The sequence below is a fragment of the Balaenoptera acutorostrata genome, chromosome X (genome assembly GCF_949987535.1).
Source record: "Balaenoptera acutorostrata chromosome X, mBalAcu1.1, whole genome shotgun sequence".
Lineage (NCBI taxonomy): Eukaryota > Metazoa > Chordata > Mammalia > Artiodactyla > Balaenopteridae > Balaenoptera > Balaenoptera acutorostrata.
The window spans coordinates 28,859,719-28,875,963 of NC_080085.1; the positions used below are offsets into that span (position 1 = coordinate 28,859,719).

Consider the following 16,245-nt stretch of genomic DNA (forward strand, 5'->3'; position numbering starts at 1 on the left):
ATAAGAATAATGTGGGGATTAAGTTTAACACTGTTTATAATTGCTTAGCACAAGGACTGACATAAAAACGCACTCAGTAAATTGTAGCTTTTACTATTTATATTATACATTGATATTTTCTAAGAAGTAAACACATTGACAAAATCATAAAGATATTCTTTTACAGATAAATGGCTTTCCAATAATAATTTTGACCTCAAGACTGATATACAGTCACTTGTTTTCCTGGATTACTTTACAATTTTCCTTCAGTCAATATTTGTCTATTCTTCCCTATCTATGCTAAGGTAGATGTGACACTCAGTGACCAATTCAAAGTTATAATTACTGGAGCAATTAATGAGTCCCTCAAGCTGCCTATCATGAGCGTTACTACTAAAGCAGAATCAACCAATTTAGATTTTGCTTCTTCTCTTTTACTGTCTGCTATTTAATGTCATGTGAAAAAACTTATAGATGACTTTGAGAAGACCAGAAATGGGGGCATTAACAATACACAAGAAAGATGAAATAATCACTAATCAAGAGAACTGGTAAAGGCTTTGGACTTCTAAATACATGTGATTTTAATATTTAAAACTCTAAAATGCTTTTTATAAAATTAGTCATCCCTAATATTTTTAAACTCATACTGTAAGCTTTCCTTAGAAATTGGGAAACCAGTTACTTGCAATATTCACTTCTTACCAAGCAGCTTTTATTTTTAATATAAGGAAAAGATCACTGAGATTGAAGGTAGCATGGTCAACCAGCATGTGCCCGGGCTCCAAGAGCAGAGACTTGGGTCTAAGCATACTAGCTTTGTGGCCTTTGATACCCTATCCATTTCTATAAAATAGGAATGTACAATAGAAAACCTTATAACATAAGGTTGCTGTGAGAACAAATGAGAAAATGCATGTCAGACACTTGGAGCAGTGCCTGGGCCTTTGTAACAATTATACTATTATTGCTATTATTATACATTTTGCTGTATCACTAACAAATTGTCTGTAGCTTGGTTACTCTGTAATAAGTTGGAAAAATTAGATTATTTGGTACAATTTTTGGAGCTGTTTCCTGGTTTGCTAACCATCTCTCAAATCATTACCGTGAGTAGAAAATGTAGTGCCATATGATTATGAAGAGTGAAAGATGCCTTTTCAAGGAATGAAAATAATTTATCACTTATCTGAATGCAAACTCACACTCTGAAATTAGGAACAGGATCTAGCAAATCTCTTTTAAATATTCATAGGCAATAAAATCTCTGGCTGTTTGATTGATTTAACAGGCAACTGAATGTTACCTTTGTTCTGCATAATTGCCCCTACAGGAAACATCAGTTAGGCAATTAAAAAAAAAAAACCCACAAACCTTTGACACAGGCATTTTAATCAAGAAGAAAATGGGCTAAGGCTCATATTCAAGAGAAAGGGCACTTGTTTATTAACGGCAAAACTGTTTTTCTTTAGCCAAAAGAAAAAATCAGGAAATCTATGGCTTAAAAAAATTCAGAATTTTTGACTATAACAATCCAATATACAACATAGATTTTTTTAAAAAAGGAAATAAATTTTAAAACTCTGTTACTGTAATTATTTTATTTCCCCAGACTCTTAGATAATTATCCCAAGGCTGCATCTGCTTTGCATCAAAACACCAGTCTTTTCAACTGAATATTCAGTGGGAACATCCAAACGATTGATTTAGCTAACAAAGTACTAGATATTTCTCTATTACCTAGATAGTCTGGAATTGATCAAAGTACTCAGATTATACCCTGAGAACTAGGAAAACCCTGTTACTACTCATCCTTTTAACTCAACATCTTATCTTTAAAGTCACATTGGCATACTAAAGACTAGCAGAACAGAATTTGAGAAGGATATTATCTCTAACATGATGTGGTTTTCATCAAAGCTCTAAAGCACCAAATATGCTTCATTTACATTGCCAAATTACTCTCAGGTTATTATTGGCTAGATATTTTATATAAGCATAGCCAGGGCTGATAGTGGTTTCAAGTTTATTTATTTCAAGTTTATTTATTGTTACTAGAGCATTCTGTTTACTTGACTACTGAAGTAGAATGAAAAATTCCTTCCAATTTTAAGACCTATGGAATGATAAAAGTCCTTTCGTCAGTCTTCTGAATTTTATTTAAATAATGGAGGTGTGTACATTTCATTGTTTTTCACATTGGAATATATGTATATGTTTGTCTATCCCTGCCCTGGTAGCACACACGCACGCACGCACACACACATACACATATACTGCTTTGAGGGTAGATACTACAGCATACAACCTAGTAAAAATAAAAGCACTTTCCAGGCAGTATTTTATATATTGCTCAGGAGAATCCTATGAAATAGGATCTGTCGTCGCAGATGAGGAAATGGAAGCTTGAAAATATTTCCCAAGGGTACAGAGCCAATGGGTTGTAGATGGATGTGTTTATTGTCTTTTAACATTCGTGTTGGTGATACTGGAATATTTCTCTCTTTGCCAGCTGGCAGGATGCTAAGCTTTGTCAACAAAGGGTGCTGGAGTGACACTGGGGGAGGTAAAGTTTTCTCTCTTCAGTGTGTTTTTACTTCTTGCTCCCGTGGCTCTGGGTTGGCCTGTGGGATGCCTGGTGGAGTTCACCTTGTCTGTTCCCCACCCCCCCACAAATAAATTTTAGCAGCACCCTCTACAGGTGTCTTCTGACAAGTTCAGTGGGTGCTCCAGTGGCAAGTCCAACCTGGGTGCCAAATCCATGGGCAGCTTCCTGAAGCCCAAGCTGGTTTCCCTAAATTCAGTGGCCCCTACTGTAGCTAGCTTCCCAGTGAGTCCAACAGGCAACCCCCTCTAGCTTCCCAGAAAATTCAATAGCAGCCCCCACAGGTTACCTCCCCATGAATTTTGTCATCATCCCACTCCAAGATTCCCTTCACACAAGCTTCAGCCCACTGACTACATACTAGCTCTGGTTTGGGTCAACCCAGCGAACTTCTTTGTCATCTCATGCTCTGGAGACATACTCTTTCCAAACAGGTTTGAATCCCAGCCTTGGGGAGAGCCCCTCACTTTCCAAGTCAGTTCCTTCCCTGGGTACTATCCCTCGGTTCTAGGTAATTCTTTGGAGTTCTCTTCTATTTCCTCTTAAAAATTAATTCCCAGTAATTACTTAATACTTATTTGTATTAAACGTTCCCTGTTCAAGCTACTGGGTAACCTGTTTTCTGTTACTGTCTGACTCTGATTAATACCAAGGGCTATTCCAACCCAAGATTTTCTGATTCAAATTTCAATGCTTTAAAACTCAGTTTGGATATAGCAAAATAAGTGTTCAATCAAGGTTTGTTGTTGAGTTGAATTATTATCTATTTGGGGGAAATACCAGGTTCCACAACAGAGACCTTTGAAATGTAAAGACATAAGTAGTTTTTTGTGTTGCTAAAGGTTTGCAAGAGCATTACATAAATGAAGCTGATGCCAAGATCAGGATTAGAGAGTGGTCTACTCGTAAGGACAGAATAGACAAACACTGAACATGGTTAATGATTAAAATTTGGGCCTCTTCACAGCTTAGCCAAAATCAGTTTTACAGTGTGCCTTTTGACTTTTTTTTTAATTGAACTCTAATTTCTAACCTGACACTAAAGTTCAAATACAAATACAAGCACATTCCAATTCTATATCAAAATCCAAATGTAAATGACCTTTGACCTAGTTGCCGCCTCGGAATACCTACTTCTGCCCACGTCCAGTAACAGTGAGATAGAGTCAAGGGCTGAAGGACTGTTTAGAATCGCCTATTTATTTCCATTCCGTAGTCCCTTATACTGATATGGAGAAAGTATGATTAGACTACTAAACAAAGGTAGTGCAGGATTAAGGACTGTTTGGAGTCTCTGCTACTCAGGACTCTTTCTTTCCAATGTATAAACATGATCAAACTTCTCCCCCACGTAAATAACAAAAGGTTCCCTGCATACCGTCATAGCTACCATCCCCCCTTAGGACCTTTCTTTGCCTTCACAGCCAAGTTCCTCACAAGGATCGTGCACACTTGCCTTCCCCGTCCTTTTCTCTAATATCTTCTGTATCACACTGTCACCAGAGTCTCTCTATCCCCAGGAAAACTCCATCAAAACTGCTCTAGGAAAGGTCACAAGTGACATCCTTTTTGCCCAATTCTGTCTTCATCTTACCGGGTTTCTCCACCCATACTTGACAGTTTTTCATGACTCCTCTTTATGAACTGCTACCTGCTAAGCACCCTGGTTTTAACTTGCGTCTCCTCTTACCTCTGATCATTTCTTCTCACCTCCTTTGTAGACACTGTTTCCTCAGCCGAAAACTTGATATGGGGTATAACTCTGAAATTCTGTCTATGATTCTTTTTCTTTTGGCTTATTTGGGATGATCTCATGAACTCTGCAGTTTTAATTAGCACGTAGCCTGACAAATTCCCCATCTGTGTAACTAGTCCGAATCACTCTCTTTAACTTTAGGGCTGTGTAACTCTCTCTTACTGGATTAGGGAACATCCCCACCTGGAAACTCCGTAAGTACTGTAGCAGATCCTGTTGCTGCCCAGCCACATAACCCCTTAACCTCGGAACCTCTAAGTTCACTTGAAGCTTTGGTGGCCAGTACGTGCACGCACTGCTAGATTCCCACCTTAAGCTCCCAAATTTCTCAATTTTACTGCTCTAGGCAGCCCAGAAGTACTGGGATTTTATGCACCCAAGGGCAATCCTCAAACACAAAGGGAGGAAAATTGGTGGACAAATGTTCCAGCTTCCATTAGCCCAGCGGAACAATTCTAAGTGAGCTCTGTGACACTGGTGTTCTACCTGGTTTCTTTAAAGCTCCCAGTGGGACTGAGCTCAGTAACTCCCAATAGAAACTCACTCATAAAAGCATCCTTTATCAGCCTTCCAACCTTTCATTCTCCATTCTCCCCATGCCCTCACTTGTCCTTCTTGGTATCATCTCCAAAATAAACTACCAGCACCTAAGGTCCTTGCTCGGGTTGCTTTTGATTAATATCAAACTTAAGCAGACATGTCTGGCTCAATGGGGGTAAAAAATGACATGTGATCTTTCACCTCCAAACTTGCTTTTTCTTACTCTCTCAAAGTTGTTTCTGAAAAATATCTGATACTCAATCACCTGAGTCAGAAACCCAGATACTCTTCCGAGTTTTGCATTTGCTCTGTATCTATCACCAATGGCCTTGCCTTCAACTGAGCTAAAAGTATCGCTTCTTACTTGGTCTCACTGCCTGCAGTCTCCCTGTCTCTTAGACCCCCCACCCCACTCTCCAGTCTCCACAGAGGTAACGTAATCTGATGGTGGCACCTCTCTTCTCCTTCCCCCTTATAAGTTAAACCCTTCAGTGGTTCCCTAAGTGCATGGCTATAGAGCAGGCTTTTTGTGAAGCATAGATCTCCCTTAGCAACCTCACTCATGCTTATTTGTTCAGGCTCACCTTCAGCCAGACCCCCATTTGCATTCTGTGTTCTAGCAAAACCAAATACTTCCAATTTTCTGTAAGTGCTGGTGGCTACCTGCCTGGAATCACCCTCTTACTCTTGCCCATTTGGCTGTCTCCTACTCTAATTTAAAAATGTAGTTTACAACAAATCTCTAGGAAAGCTACCTCAAATACCTTCCACTGCTGACCCACACAAGTCTGTGTCCTTTTCTATGTTCTCTAATCCTTTGTCGTAACTTTTAACCCAACGTTTTGCATCTTATAAGGATATTATTTGTTTTTATGTCCTGGAACACACTAAGAAATGAATAATTTTTTGCTTAACTAATCAATGACTATAAGTAGTGAAGTACAGATACTTTTTCTGACTTATTACCAAACCTTCAGTGTCTCACATGTTATAGATGCACTTAGCAATCAGATACGAAAGTAAACCTCATTATGAATCTTTTTTCCTTCTTGACAAATAATCCATTCTTGATTTAGGAGAGTGTATGCAAAATATTGTTTGATTCAGAAAAATATGTTATTTTCTTCAATTTTGATTTGAAAAATTCACACCATATGTATTAATTTTTAAATATGAAAAGCCCTCTGTTATATATGAATACAAACTCATATTATTTGGGAACAATAAACAATATCCAATATCTTGGGTACTAATAAAATTACATGTATTATTAACAGATTATATATGACCATAACAAACATGTGTATACATGTTTGAAGAGAGAGAGAGAAAGAGAGAGAGAGAGGTGACAATACCTACACATATTAGTTAAACTTGCATATGGAAAAGAACTGTGGTCAGATAAGATCCGATTTTGAACACCAGATTAACTATTTACTCATTTGAAGATTTGAGTGAGTTACTGTACTTGGTCTGTCTCAGGTTTCCTATTAAAACCCATACTTTATAAAGTTTTTGTAAGATAAAATGATATGATACACATATAAATATTTCATCCATGTCTAGAACTTGAAAGTTTCTACAACCTGGAAGCTGAGCTAATATTTAAGTTACTCCTCATTTTGACTGAGAGGCATAAAGGTATTTGCTAGTCTTTATGCAAATTAGTTTAAAGAGATTTTTCACTCTTCTCGTCATACCTCTTCATGTAGTTCTCTCCAACGAGAATTAAATGTCTCGAGTTCCTCATTGATCAGTTCATCCATGACTCCGCCATCTGTTAGGGTCTGTGCCAATATGCGAATCTGATTTGGGTTATCCTCTGAATGTTGCATCAAATTTTCGAGTGACTGAAATACATTTGCAATAATTACTATTTCACTTCTTTTTCTAAATCCATTGAACTAACCCAAAATGCTCAGTATCTTCTGATTTACATATAATTAAGTTATAAGCAACTTAAAGCAATATTTAATTGGGATAACAAAACATGAAAGATCATTGTTATTTCAAAACTATGATGTTGCTCCATGTGAATCTTCATGGGCTTGAGGCAGAACTATGGAATGGGGTACATAAAAAATGATTCACGGCTACCTTCTTCTCTGAGGCTCTCTACTATAAAACCTGGAAGTTAAGACACTCAATTTCCCAACTTCTCTTATAGCTAGTGATGGCCAAGTGACATGATTCTGACAATGTACATAGGTACAAATTCAAGAGCAGAGTTTCCCTTCTCACATTAAAAAAAAGTCACAGTACTTTAGAAGAAATCCCTCTGGCCTTCACACTTTTTCACACATACACGGCTTAGAGGTAAAGTAGCCATCTTTGGACTGGGAGACAATAAAAACAAGGATGAGGTCCTTCAGTCTGTTCATTTAGTAGGATAAGTGCATGATCACATCCTTTGTTCTGGCCATGATCCTTTTACTCATGCGGTATAACTTTGCAAGTTTGTTTCATCTTTTTTGGAAGATGCTTCACACTGTTAGTTCACAACGAATGTTTGGTCACTGAACATCTCTGAATAGGACAGGGACATAATTATAGTCTATTTGAGGCCTCTCTCATTGTTCTTTGATACCTCTTCAAGTTTTACAATTCTCTTGCAAAAGTAAGGAAGTTGGATATAATCATGCCCAGGTTTCTGCTGCAATGTCCTAGGATTCCAATTCTATTCAGTCAAAAACATTTCACATTTTCTTCACATTTTGATTAATTTATGTACCTTATTTTAGCAGATTTACAAAGGGGCTGCACTACAAGTGGCTCTACACACAATACATAGGCTAAAACTACATATTCATTACATATAAAGGATTAGCCAAAAGTACAATAAAATGCATAGGACATAAATGATTGTCAGAAATTCACATAAATCAAAGCTTATACATGCAAACTCCTTTAAATTTTACTTTTTAAAGATCTCCAAAATAAACCTTGAAAATGTACTAAAATTCTCTATGTACTAAAATGTATGAACATTTTAAAGATACATTTCCAATATCAAAGCATGCCTATTTAATACCTTGAAACATTCTATAAGGTATAAATTTATGATTTTAAATAATTAAAAAATATGTTCCAACTCAGTGAAGGTAGCTTTTAAACTGGAAATAATGTTTTACATTATCATCCTGTTTATCTCTACTCCAATGGAGCAAAACTGCATTCAAACTGTCTTCACAAGGTCTGTAGTAGATTTAAGCAGGTAAAGAAAAATGTCAACATAGAACATAGTGATATAGCAAAAGGCATATGTCCTCTCTAAGAGGTTATTTAAATTCTCTTTAAAACCTTAACACTGGAAGGTTCAGAGAGGAATCAAAGGTTTCATCCCAAGTGCTGGTGCTGGGGAAGGCATAGCAACTATACTCTCTGCCTGGTTTTCTTTGAATTTATTTTCTATTTGATTCTTGACATCTTTCAATAATGCATATTAATTATCACAATTATATTAATTCACAACTTACATCTAGCACCTCAGAGATTTCCTCAGCTCCACCAGGAATATTTTCAGTGGCCTTAAGTTTAAATTCTACTTCATTTAGCCACTTGTTTGCCTTCTCCAAGTATGACAATAACTCATGCCAACATGCCCAAACTTCCTGTGAAAGAAATGTATATCACAGATGAAATATTTTGATAGAACAGTGAGTGTGCAATTTTGCCATTTCCATTTTTAAAACTTCTAAAAATAAAACATATTTTATATTTTTCACCTTTTCTTTGTAGATCATTGAAAATGCAACTAGTCATTTTGAGCATCTAATATGTCTATAATTACAAATCATTAAGGAAACATTTTATTACATGAATAAATTCAAGACTCAGTGATTTACTTTTTTAAATAAAAAATAATTCATCAACATTACAGTCTGGGAAATAGAAAAAATAAAAACATATATAAAACTGCACGTATAAACCTAACATCCTAACACATCAAGTATTACCACTTTCTGTGACCTCCTCTAAATTTTATCATATATAAATAACTAGTTAAAAGTAAAGTATGGATTTAACTATAGCTCTCTTTTTAATAAACATTATATCCTATATTTTTTTTCTATATTATTAGGAAGATATATTTTTTAATAAAAATCTAAGGTTTCATTTAAGTAGCTATAGTTTGGTTTCCTTAGTTTTGTTTGCTATTATATCTTTCTGGTGACCATCATCATGAGTATGGATTTTTCCATATTTTAAATTATTCCCTTGTGGTATAGTATTAGAAATATGAATACGAACTATTTTGAGGATATGATTATTTTTCAATGGCTTTTGATATACACTGAAAAAACTAATTAATATTCAAAAGTACTCATATATGAAAAAGCAAAATTTTAAGACTGCTACCAGAAGAATATAGAAGAGACTTTTTTTGACCTTGGGATGGGGAAGAATATCTAAAATAAGACATTTTGTAAAAACTGACCATAAGAAAGATATAAATACATTTAATTACATTAGAATTAAAACCTACTTATCAAAGAACACAAGAAAGAAACTGAAAAACAGCCTCAAACTTGAAGAAAACAACTGCAAAACTGGAAATAGATGAATATGAAAGGAACACTGAATCAGTTAAAAGATGAACAAATAACCTAATAGAAAAATGAAACAAAATCCTGAACCAGTATTTGAAAGAAAAAGATACATGTGATAAACATTCACAAATATGTTCAGACTCATTAGTAACCAGGAGAATGTATGTCAGGATTACAGTGAGATATTTAACATGTTGACTGACACAAATGAGAAGTTTGACAATTCCAAGTGTGAGAGAAGATACACATTAACACAAATTTGTATTTATTGCTGGTGGGTGTGTATACTAGAATGATCATTTTGGAAAACAATGTCATTCCCAGTAAGGTGAATATTCACATACCTAACAACCCAGCAACTCCACTTTTCCATACACATCCTCAGAGAAACTGGTTTGGATGGACAACAAAGAGAGTTACAAGAATGTTCATTTCAGTACTTTTTGTAATAACCAAAATAAAAAAAAGAAGGAAAAGAACCTTAATGTCCAGTGGCAAGAAAATGTACAAATACACTGTATCATATTTACACAGAGAATACAGAACCAAAAATGAAAACTTCACCAAAGAGAACCATATGGATGAGGCCCAGACACAAAAATGTTGAGCAAAAAGAGCTAGCCCCAGAAAACGATATATTATAGGTTACCACTTTCTACAACCCTCAAAACAAGCAAAGTTGAGCAGTACATTGTTTAGGCATCCACATATGTATGATAAATTTTTTTTAAGCAGAGAAATAATAAAGACAATTTTCTGGATTAGGGTTATGTCTGCTGGGAAAAAGTAGGAAGATGCATTAGAGGATAAGAATATTAAAAGAGTCATTTTCCATTAGCTTAGAGATTGGTAATATTGGGCAAATTTATAGATATAGCAGTGCAATCACTACCACCTGCAACCCCTCCCCCACAACCAAAAATGAAGCATAGGAAGGAAGTTTTATTTTAGGAGAAACTAAAAATTCTATCAGATTCCCCATATTTTCACCTTTGCTCATAGCCCTTGCAAATGATGGAGAACATTCTCTCTCTAACTGATGAAAAGTATCAGTCTAACCTGCCTTGCCAGCCTACCAATTCTTGCTTAGTGTTTTATGTACAGTTTATTACAGAAAGTGAAATTAAGTATTTTGCTTTAAAAAGTGATAGAAACCTTAAATCTGGGTCATTTCCAGCTCATGCTGGACTACAGGCTGTCTTCCTTCTGGGCAAAGATCCCAGTGGGAAAATATAAATATCCCATCTAATACCCGAGGGTACGTTAGAGCTTTGAAGATAAGGAGATGCGATTGGTAACGTGTCTTATTAACTTTGGTGCAGATTGAGATAACGAACTACCTTGCTGATTTAACCATCAGGATGGATGGCCTCTTGTGTCCTCAATGCATCTGAAGGACACAGCTGGAGAGGCTGAATGTACTGGCTTTACAGGTCACCTTTGCAAAATAAAATATAGTCTTGCAGCCTGAATTGGAGCTAAAAGCCACTTAGAATAACTGTTAAGTTTAACAATTTGGAACTTAAAATTACCTTGAAATCACCAAATTCAAAGTGGCTTTGAAGAAAGTACAAATGAAAAAGGAAACTTCCACTCAAAATGGAGCTGATGTGGTAATCCCTCCCCCCAACCTGCTCCAGTCATATTAAAATGCTAGATAAAATATTTAAAAGAAACCTTTTAAATTCACAGCTGATTTATGAAACAAGTATGAAAAATCCTCAGGTGGCAGAAATAAAAGGGGAAGTTAAGTGCACCAAAGGTTGGGAAACCAAGCTTAACAAAATACTGGCATATCAGAACATAAAAGCTGGGGTATTCAAAACTAATTTGGGATGGGAAAAGAGGCATTGATCTCATGCATTCCAGGGAGATGGAAAAGCATAAAGCTGGGTGTCACCTATCCTGGAAACAAGAACTATAAAATCCCCATCCACTGGAGTATAAGGAATTAGCAAGAAAGCTGAGGATCCTTTGGATTTTGGTTGGAAAATAAGGATCCACCCGTAAGGAAGTGAAACTTAAGTTTATATCACACACGAGGATAGAACATAACATCTCTCAGACTCTGGTAGGGACAAATAGAAAAGACTCATAAGGACCCTCCAGTAGCCTAGCACAGAAGGGATTTCCAGTAAAATATAATTCCTACTACAGATGATCTCACAAACAAAAAAATTACAAGCCGTGTGACAAAATTCACTACCATTAAAGGGAGTCAACAGTTGTAACAAATGGTAGAATCCATACATTGTGATCAGGGATAACAGAACAATTTTTTTAAAAATTTATAATAAATAAGTTGAGCCTGGTGATAAAAGTTGCCAGTAGGATCTACTTTTCTTCAGACTAACAACCAGAATTCATACTTAAGAAATAAAAGGGCTAAGTTCCCTACATTCCATGTTGGTAAAACTTCTGCTAGATGTTTCTACAAGCCCTCATCTATAGAGAGCCGGCTAATGGGGAGGGCACTGGGGGAACATGAAGAGAGGAGAATTTGAAAAGTTAGGCAATCCTTTTTTCTTACCTTTTTATGTTTAGGGGAAACTCATCTGGTCCCTTGGTCCCTTTTCTTTACAGGATCTAAAAGAGCAATGCTCTTCAAGTGGGTGGGTATATTCAGAAAGGAATGGTTGACATGCATTCCCTACTGAGATGCTGGTATGGCCAAAGAGGAATCAAGGACAACTATTTCACATTTCTCATTCCTAAGAGTTACGTAATATGGGATCTGCCAGTGCCCACAGGCTGATTTGAGATATAGTGGGTAAGACAAAAAGGTTTAATTTTCAACGTGGTATAAGGCTATTGGCAAGAGTCAGCCTGAAATTCTTGTTGAATACTCCAAGGTTATCATGTATGCTTAGGAAATCTTTTCTAGGGTTCAAAGTCCATGTGAACAAGGCCAACTGGGCTCTCCATCAGACCACAGCAAACCTATAGAGAACAAGCCAGACCAGTAGTGATAACCTATAGAGTCTGGTGATAACAGACTCATCATCACAGATGTGTGTGGGTGTTAACAAAAAAAGTTAACAGCATACTGTATTTGTTTTTCTCTTTCTGACTTACTTCACTCTGTATAACAGACTCTAACTCCATCCACCTCTGGCACATGACAAGTGCTCAATAAATGATCGTTATTATTTGTAAAAAAAAAAAAAAAGTTAACAGCAACTGCAGCCAGCCAAAGAAAGAACATCAGATGAAGAGGATTTTTCCTTCCTTATCCTCCCATATACTAAAATTAGAAGATTACTATCCAGAAATTGAGAGAAGAGGACTGTAAGATCTTTTTTTCTCACTCCCACATCTGTATAAATTACTGACCCCACAAGATTAAGTTGGTGGAAGATTTTAATAAAGTATGAGATCAAAATTTATACGAGACTTTTAGGGCTTCCCTGGTGGCACAGTGGTTAAGAATCCGCCTGCCAATGCAGAAGACACGGGTGTGAGCCCTGGTCCAGGAAGATCCCACATGCCGCAGAGCAATGAAGCCCATGCACCACAACTACTGAGCCTGCACTCTAGAGCCTGCGAGCCACAACTACTGAGCCTGCATGCCTAGAGCCCGTGCTCCGCAACAAGAGAAGCCACCACAATGAGAAGCCCATGCACTGCAACGAAGAGTAGCCCCCGCTCGCTGCAACTAAAGAAAGCCCGAGCACAGCAACGAAGACCAAACGCAGCCAAAAAGAGAAAAACAATACCATATGCAGCCAAAAATAAAATTAAAAAAATAAAAACAAAAAACTTATATGAGACTTTTAATAACTAAAAGTAAATGAAAACTTACAGGATCACACTGAAATACTGATTAAAAAGCCAACTATAGGCAGAAAATGGAGTTTAACCTGGTTGGTTTTAGTTACTGGAAAACCGTTTCATGCTTATTACTCATTAAGTTGAGATTTCTCAACCAACTATATTACATAAGTTTAAATTGTTTAAAGGAAAAAACAGAATTACACAAAAGCAGAAGATTATGCAAAAGAGACAGATGGGCAAAACAACTAAGTAAAACATTGAGAAATGGAAAATACAGTCTTTGAAAAAATACAAACACACACACATATAGATAGATGTGAATGCAGAGATGAATGTATTTATATATCAAAGCATAAATTATGCACTAGGCAGGTGAAGAGAAAATTTGAGAACTGGAAGACGGATTTTAGAAAATTACCCAGAATCCAAAAGATAGAGATAGAAATATAGAAAATATTAAAAAGAAGCCAAGAATCTGAATACAGGATGGGGAGATTCTTCATAGATCTAATAAAGGTTCCCCTAGGAAGGAATGGAGAGATTAGGAGAAAGAAAACCTCCAAAAAAGTTTTTTGGAGACCACCAAAGAAAGAAAGAATCTTTCTTTTCTTATTAATACACCAGGTGACAAAGTATAAATGAAAGCAAATTACACATAGATAAATAGACTGAAACTGCAAAGCATCAAAGACAAAGAGAAAATGGAAATGTACCTGAGAAAATTATAAAGAAACGATAATTTGGCAGCAGACTTCTTGACAGCAAGACATTTCAGAAGAAAACAGAATAACATTTTTCAGTGTTGTAAAAAAATAACTCCCCTAGCATAATTATATGCTCAGCTAGGCCATTCCTCAACACTGAGAGCAAAAAAAAAAGGCATTTTCAGTCATACAAAGTCTGAGAGCACTTGCTATTCACACTCAATGAAAGAGCAGAAGCAAAAGAAGGCTACGGAAAAGCAAAAATCATCACAGAAATTGGTAAAATAGTGATGGCAAATCTAAATAAATGTTAATAATAATAATTTCAACAACACAGTGGCAACAGCACTGACTAATTTAGGGGGATAAGAAATAGGGTGCAACAACAATATGGAAGATGGGAAATAAATTCAGAGTTAAATGATTCTAGTGGTTCTGCTATATCATTGTTAGGTGTGTAGAAATATTTATTATTGGTGGACTTTGTGGATTAAGGTATGCAAGATAATATTGTAATTAGGGGTTCCATTAAAATAAATAGCATATGTATTCCAAACCAGTGGAGAAGGAATAAAGAGAGACTAAATAACTTGATAACTTTAACACAAAGAGGAAAGTTTAGAAGTGTCCTTACAGATGAGAAATGGAAGGATAATTCATAAAAAATCTTGAAAATTTTGTTATTAATATGAAAATTAATTAATTTTGGAAAACGTACCCCAAAATAGATTTCTGGAGGAGTAGCATATTTCTTTTAACATCTTTATCGGAGTATAATTGCTTTACAGTGTTGTGTTAGTTTCTGCTATATAACAAAGTGAATCAGCTATATGTATACATATATCCCCATATCCCCTCCCTCTGGCATCTCCCTCCCACCCTCCCAATCCCATCCCTCTAGGTGGTCACAAAGCAAGGAGCTGATCTCCCTGTGCTAAGCGGCTGCTTCCCACTAGCTATCTATTTTACATTTGGTAGTGCATATATGTCCATGACACGCTCTCACTTCGTCCCAGCTTATCCTTCCCCCTCCCTGTGTCCTCAAGTCCATTCTCTATGTCTGTGCCTTTATTCCTATCCTGTCCCTAGGTTCTTCAGAACCATTTTTTTTTTAAGATTCCATATATACGTGTTAGCGTACGGTATTTGTTTTTCTCTTTCTGACTTACTTCACTCTGCATGACAGACTCTAGGTCCATCCACCTTACTACAAATAACTCAATTTCCTTTCTTTTATGGCTGAGTAATATTCCACTGTATATATGTGTCACATCTTCTTTATCCATTCATCTGTCAATGGACCCTTAGGTTGCTTCCACGTCCTGGCTATTGTAAATAGAGCTGCAATGAACATTGTGGTACATGAACAAACAACCCAATCCAAAATGGGCAGAAGACCTAAATAGACATTTCTCCAGAGTAGCATATTTTTAAGTGAACAACATGAATAATAGAAAGCAAAGAATAATGATGATGTAAAGAAATTAGGAACCTAAGTAAACAATATTTAAATGTTTTATTTGAATATGATCAGAAAGCACTTCCCTAGATATAAAATGTCCTTATCTCATATAACATGATATTGAATCAGTTGTGACTTCCTTGAAACTTTCAGTGTCATCTCTTCCCATTCTTTGTTTTATTTTCTGTAGTACTGACATAGCACCGATTGAAGATATTTTCCTTTATATTCTCAGCAACTATAATAGTTCCTTGGATACAGAAGGCACTAGGCAAGTGTGTGAGGAGTGAATTGGATAAAAAATGAACAGGGACTGATAAATAAAGAAGGAACTGGAATTGATAGTGGAGAAACTTGGAGTTGTAATATTGGAAATCTTGGGTACAGGGTGAAGGATACAGTTTTAATATTTTTTAAAGGTCTACTCTATTGGTCTGAGTTGTATCTGCCTCTAAACATCAAACACTCAATATAAAAAGCTCCCTAAACAATCATGTTCTTCAACAATAATGGGACACCTGAAATCTTTATCAACTATATTCACAAAGATGACTCAGTTTATGCAGGAGAAGTTGGCTGAATTTAAAGCCCAGTTGGTGTGCAGTATCTGGCGGCTTCAGCATTTGGTAGTAGGTAAAGTTTTGGCGTCCTTGACATGATACCTACTGCTAATAAACAGTATTTTCACATGGAGAATCACAGTTTGCTTTTTATACAATTACATGGTAATCAGTTGGGGTATCTGAATTCCTTATCAAGTATATTCAGAGTATCATAACCTAAGGAGTAAAGCATATGGGAAAGATAAGGCAGGACTTATGATAATAAATTAATATAATGTAAAATGTCCAAAAAAAAGCTAGTTAGACAAT

General features: G+C 36.1%; 1 protein-coding gene across 1 annotated transcript in view; it reads right to left on the minus strand.

Moving 5' to 3' along the window:
• DMD (dystrophin) overlaps nucleotides 1-16,245 on the minus strand; it is a 2,123,648-nt gene that overhangs the window by 1,331,253 nt on the left and 776,150 nt on the right. Inside the window, exons 28-29 of the mRNA XM_057539128.1 lie at nucleotides 8,360-8,494; nucleotides 6,584-6,733 (exon numbers count right to left, since the gene is read on the minus strand). Coding sequence (XP_057395111.1) covers nucleotides 6,584-6,733; nucleotides 8,360-8,494 — 285 coding nt within the window. The remainder of the gene's footprint in view (nucleotides 1-6,583; nucleotides 6,734-8,359; nucleotides 8,495-16,245) is intronic.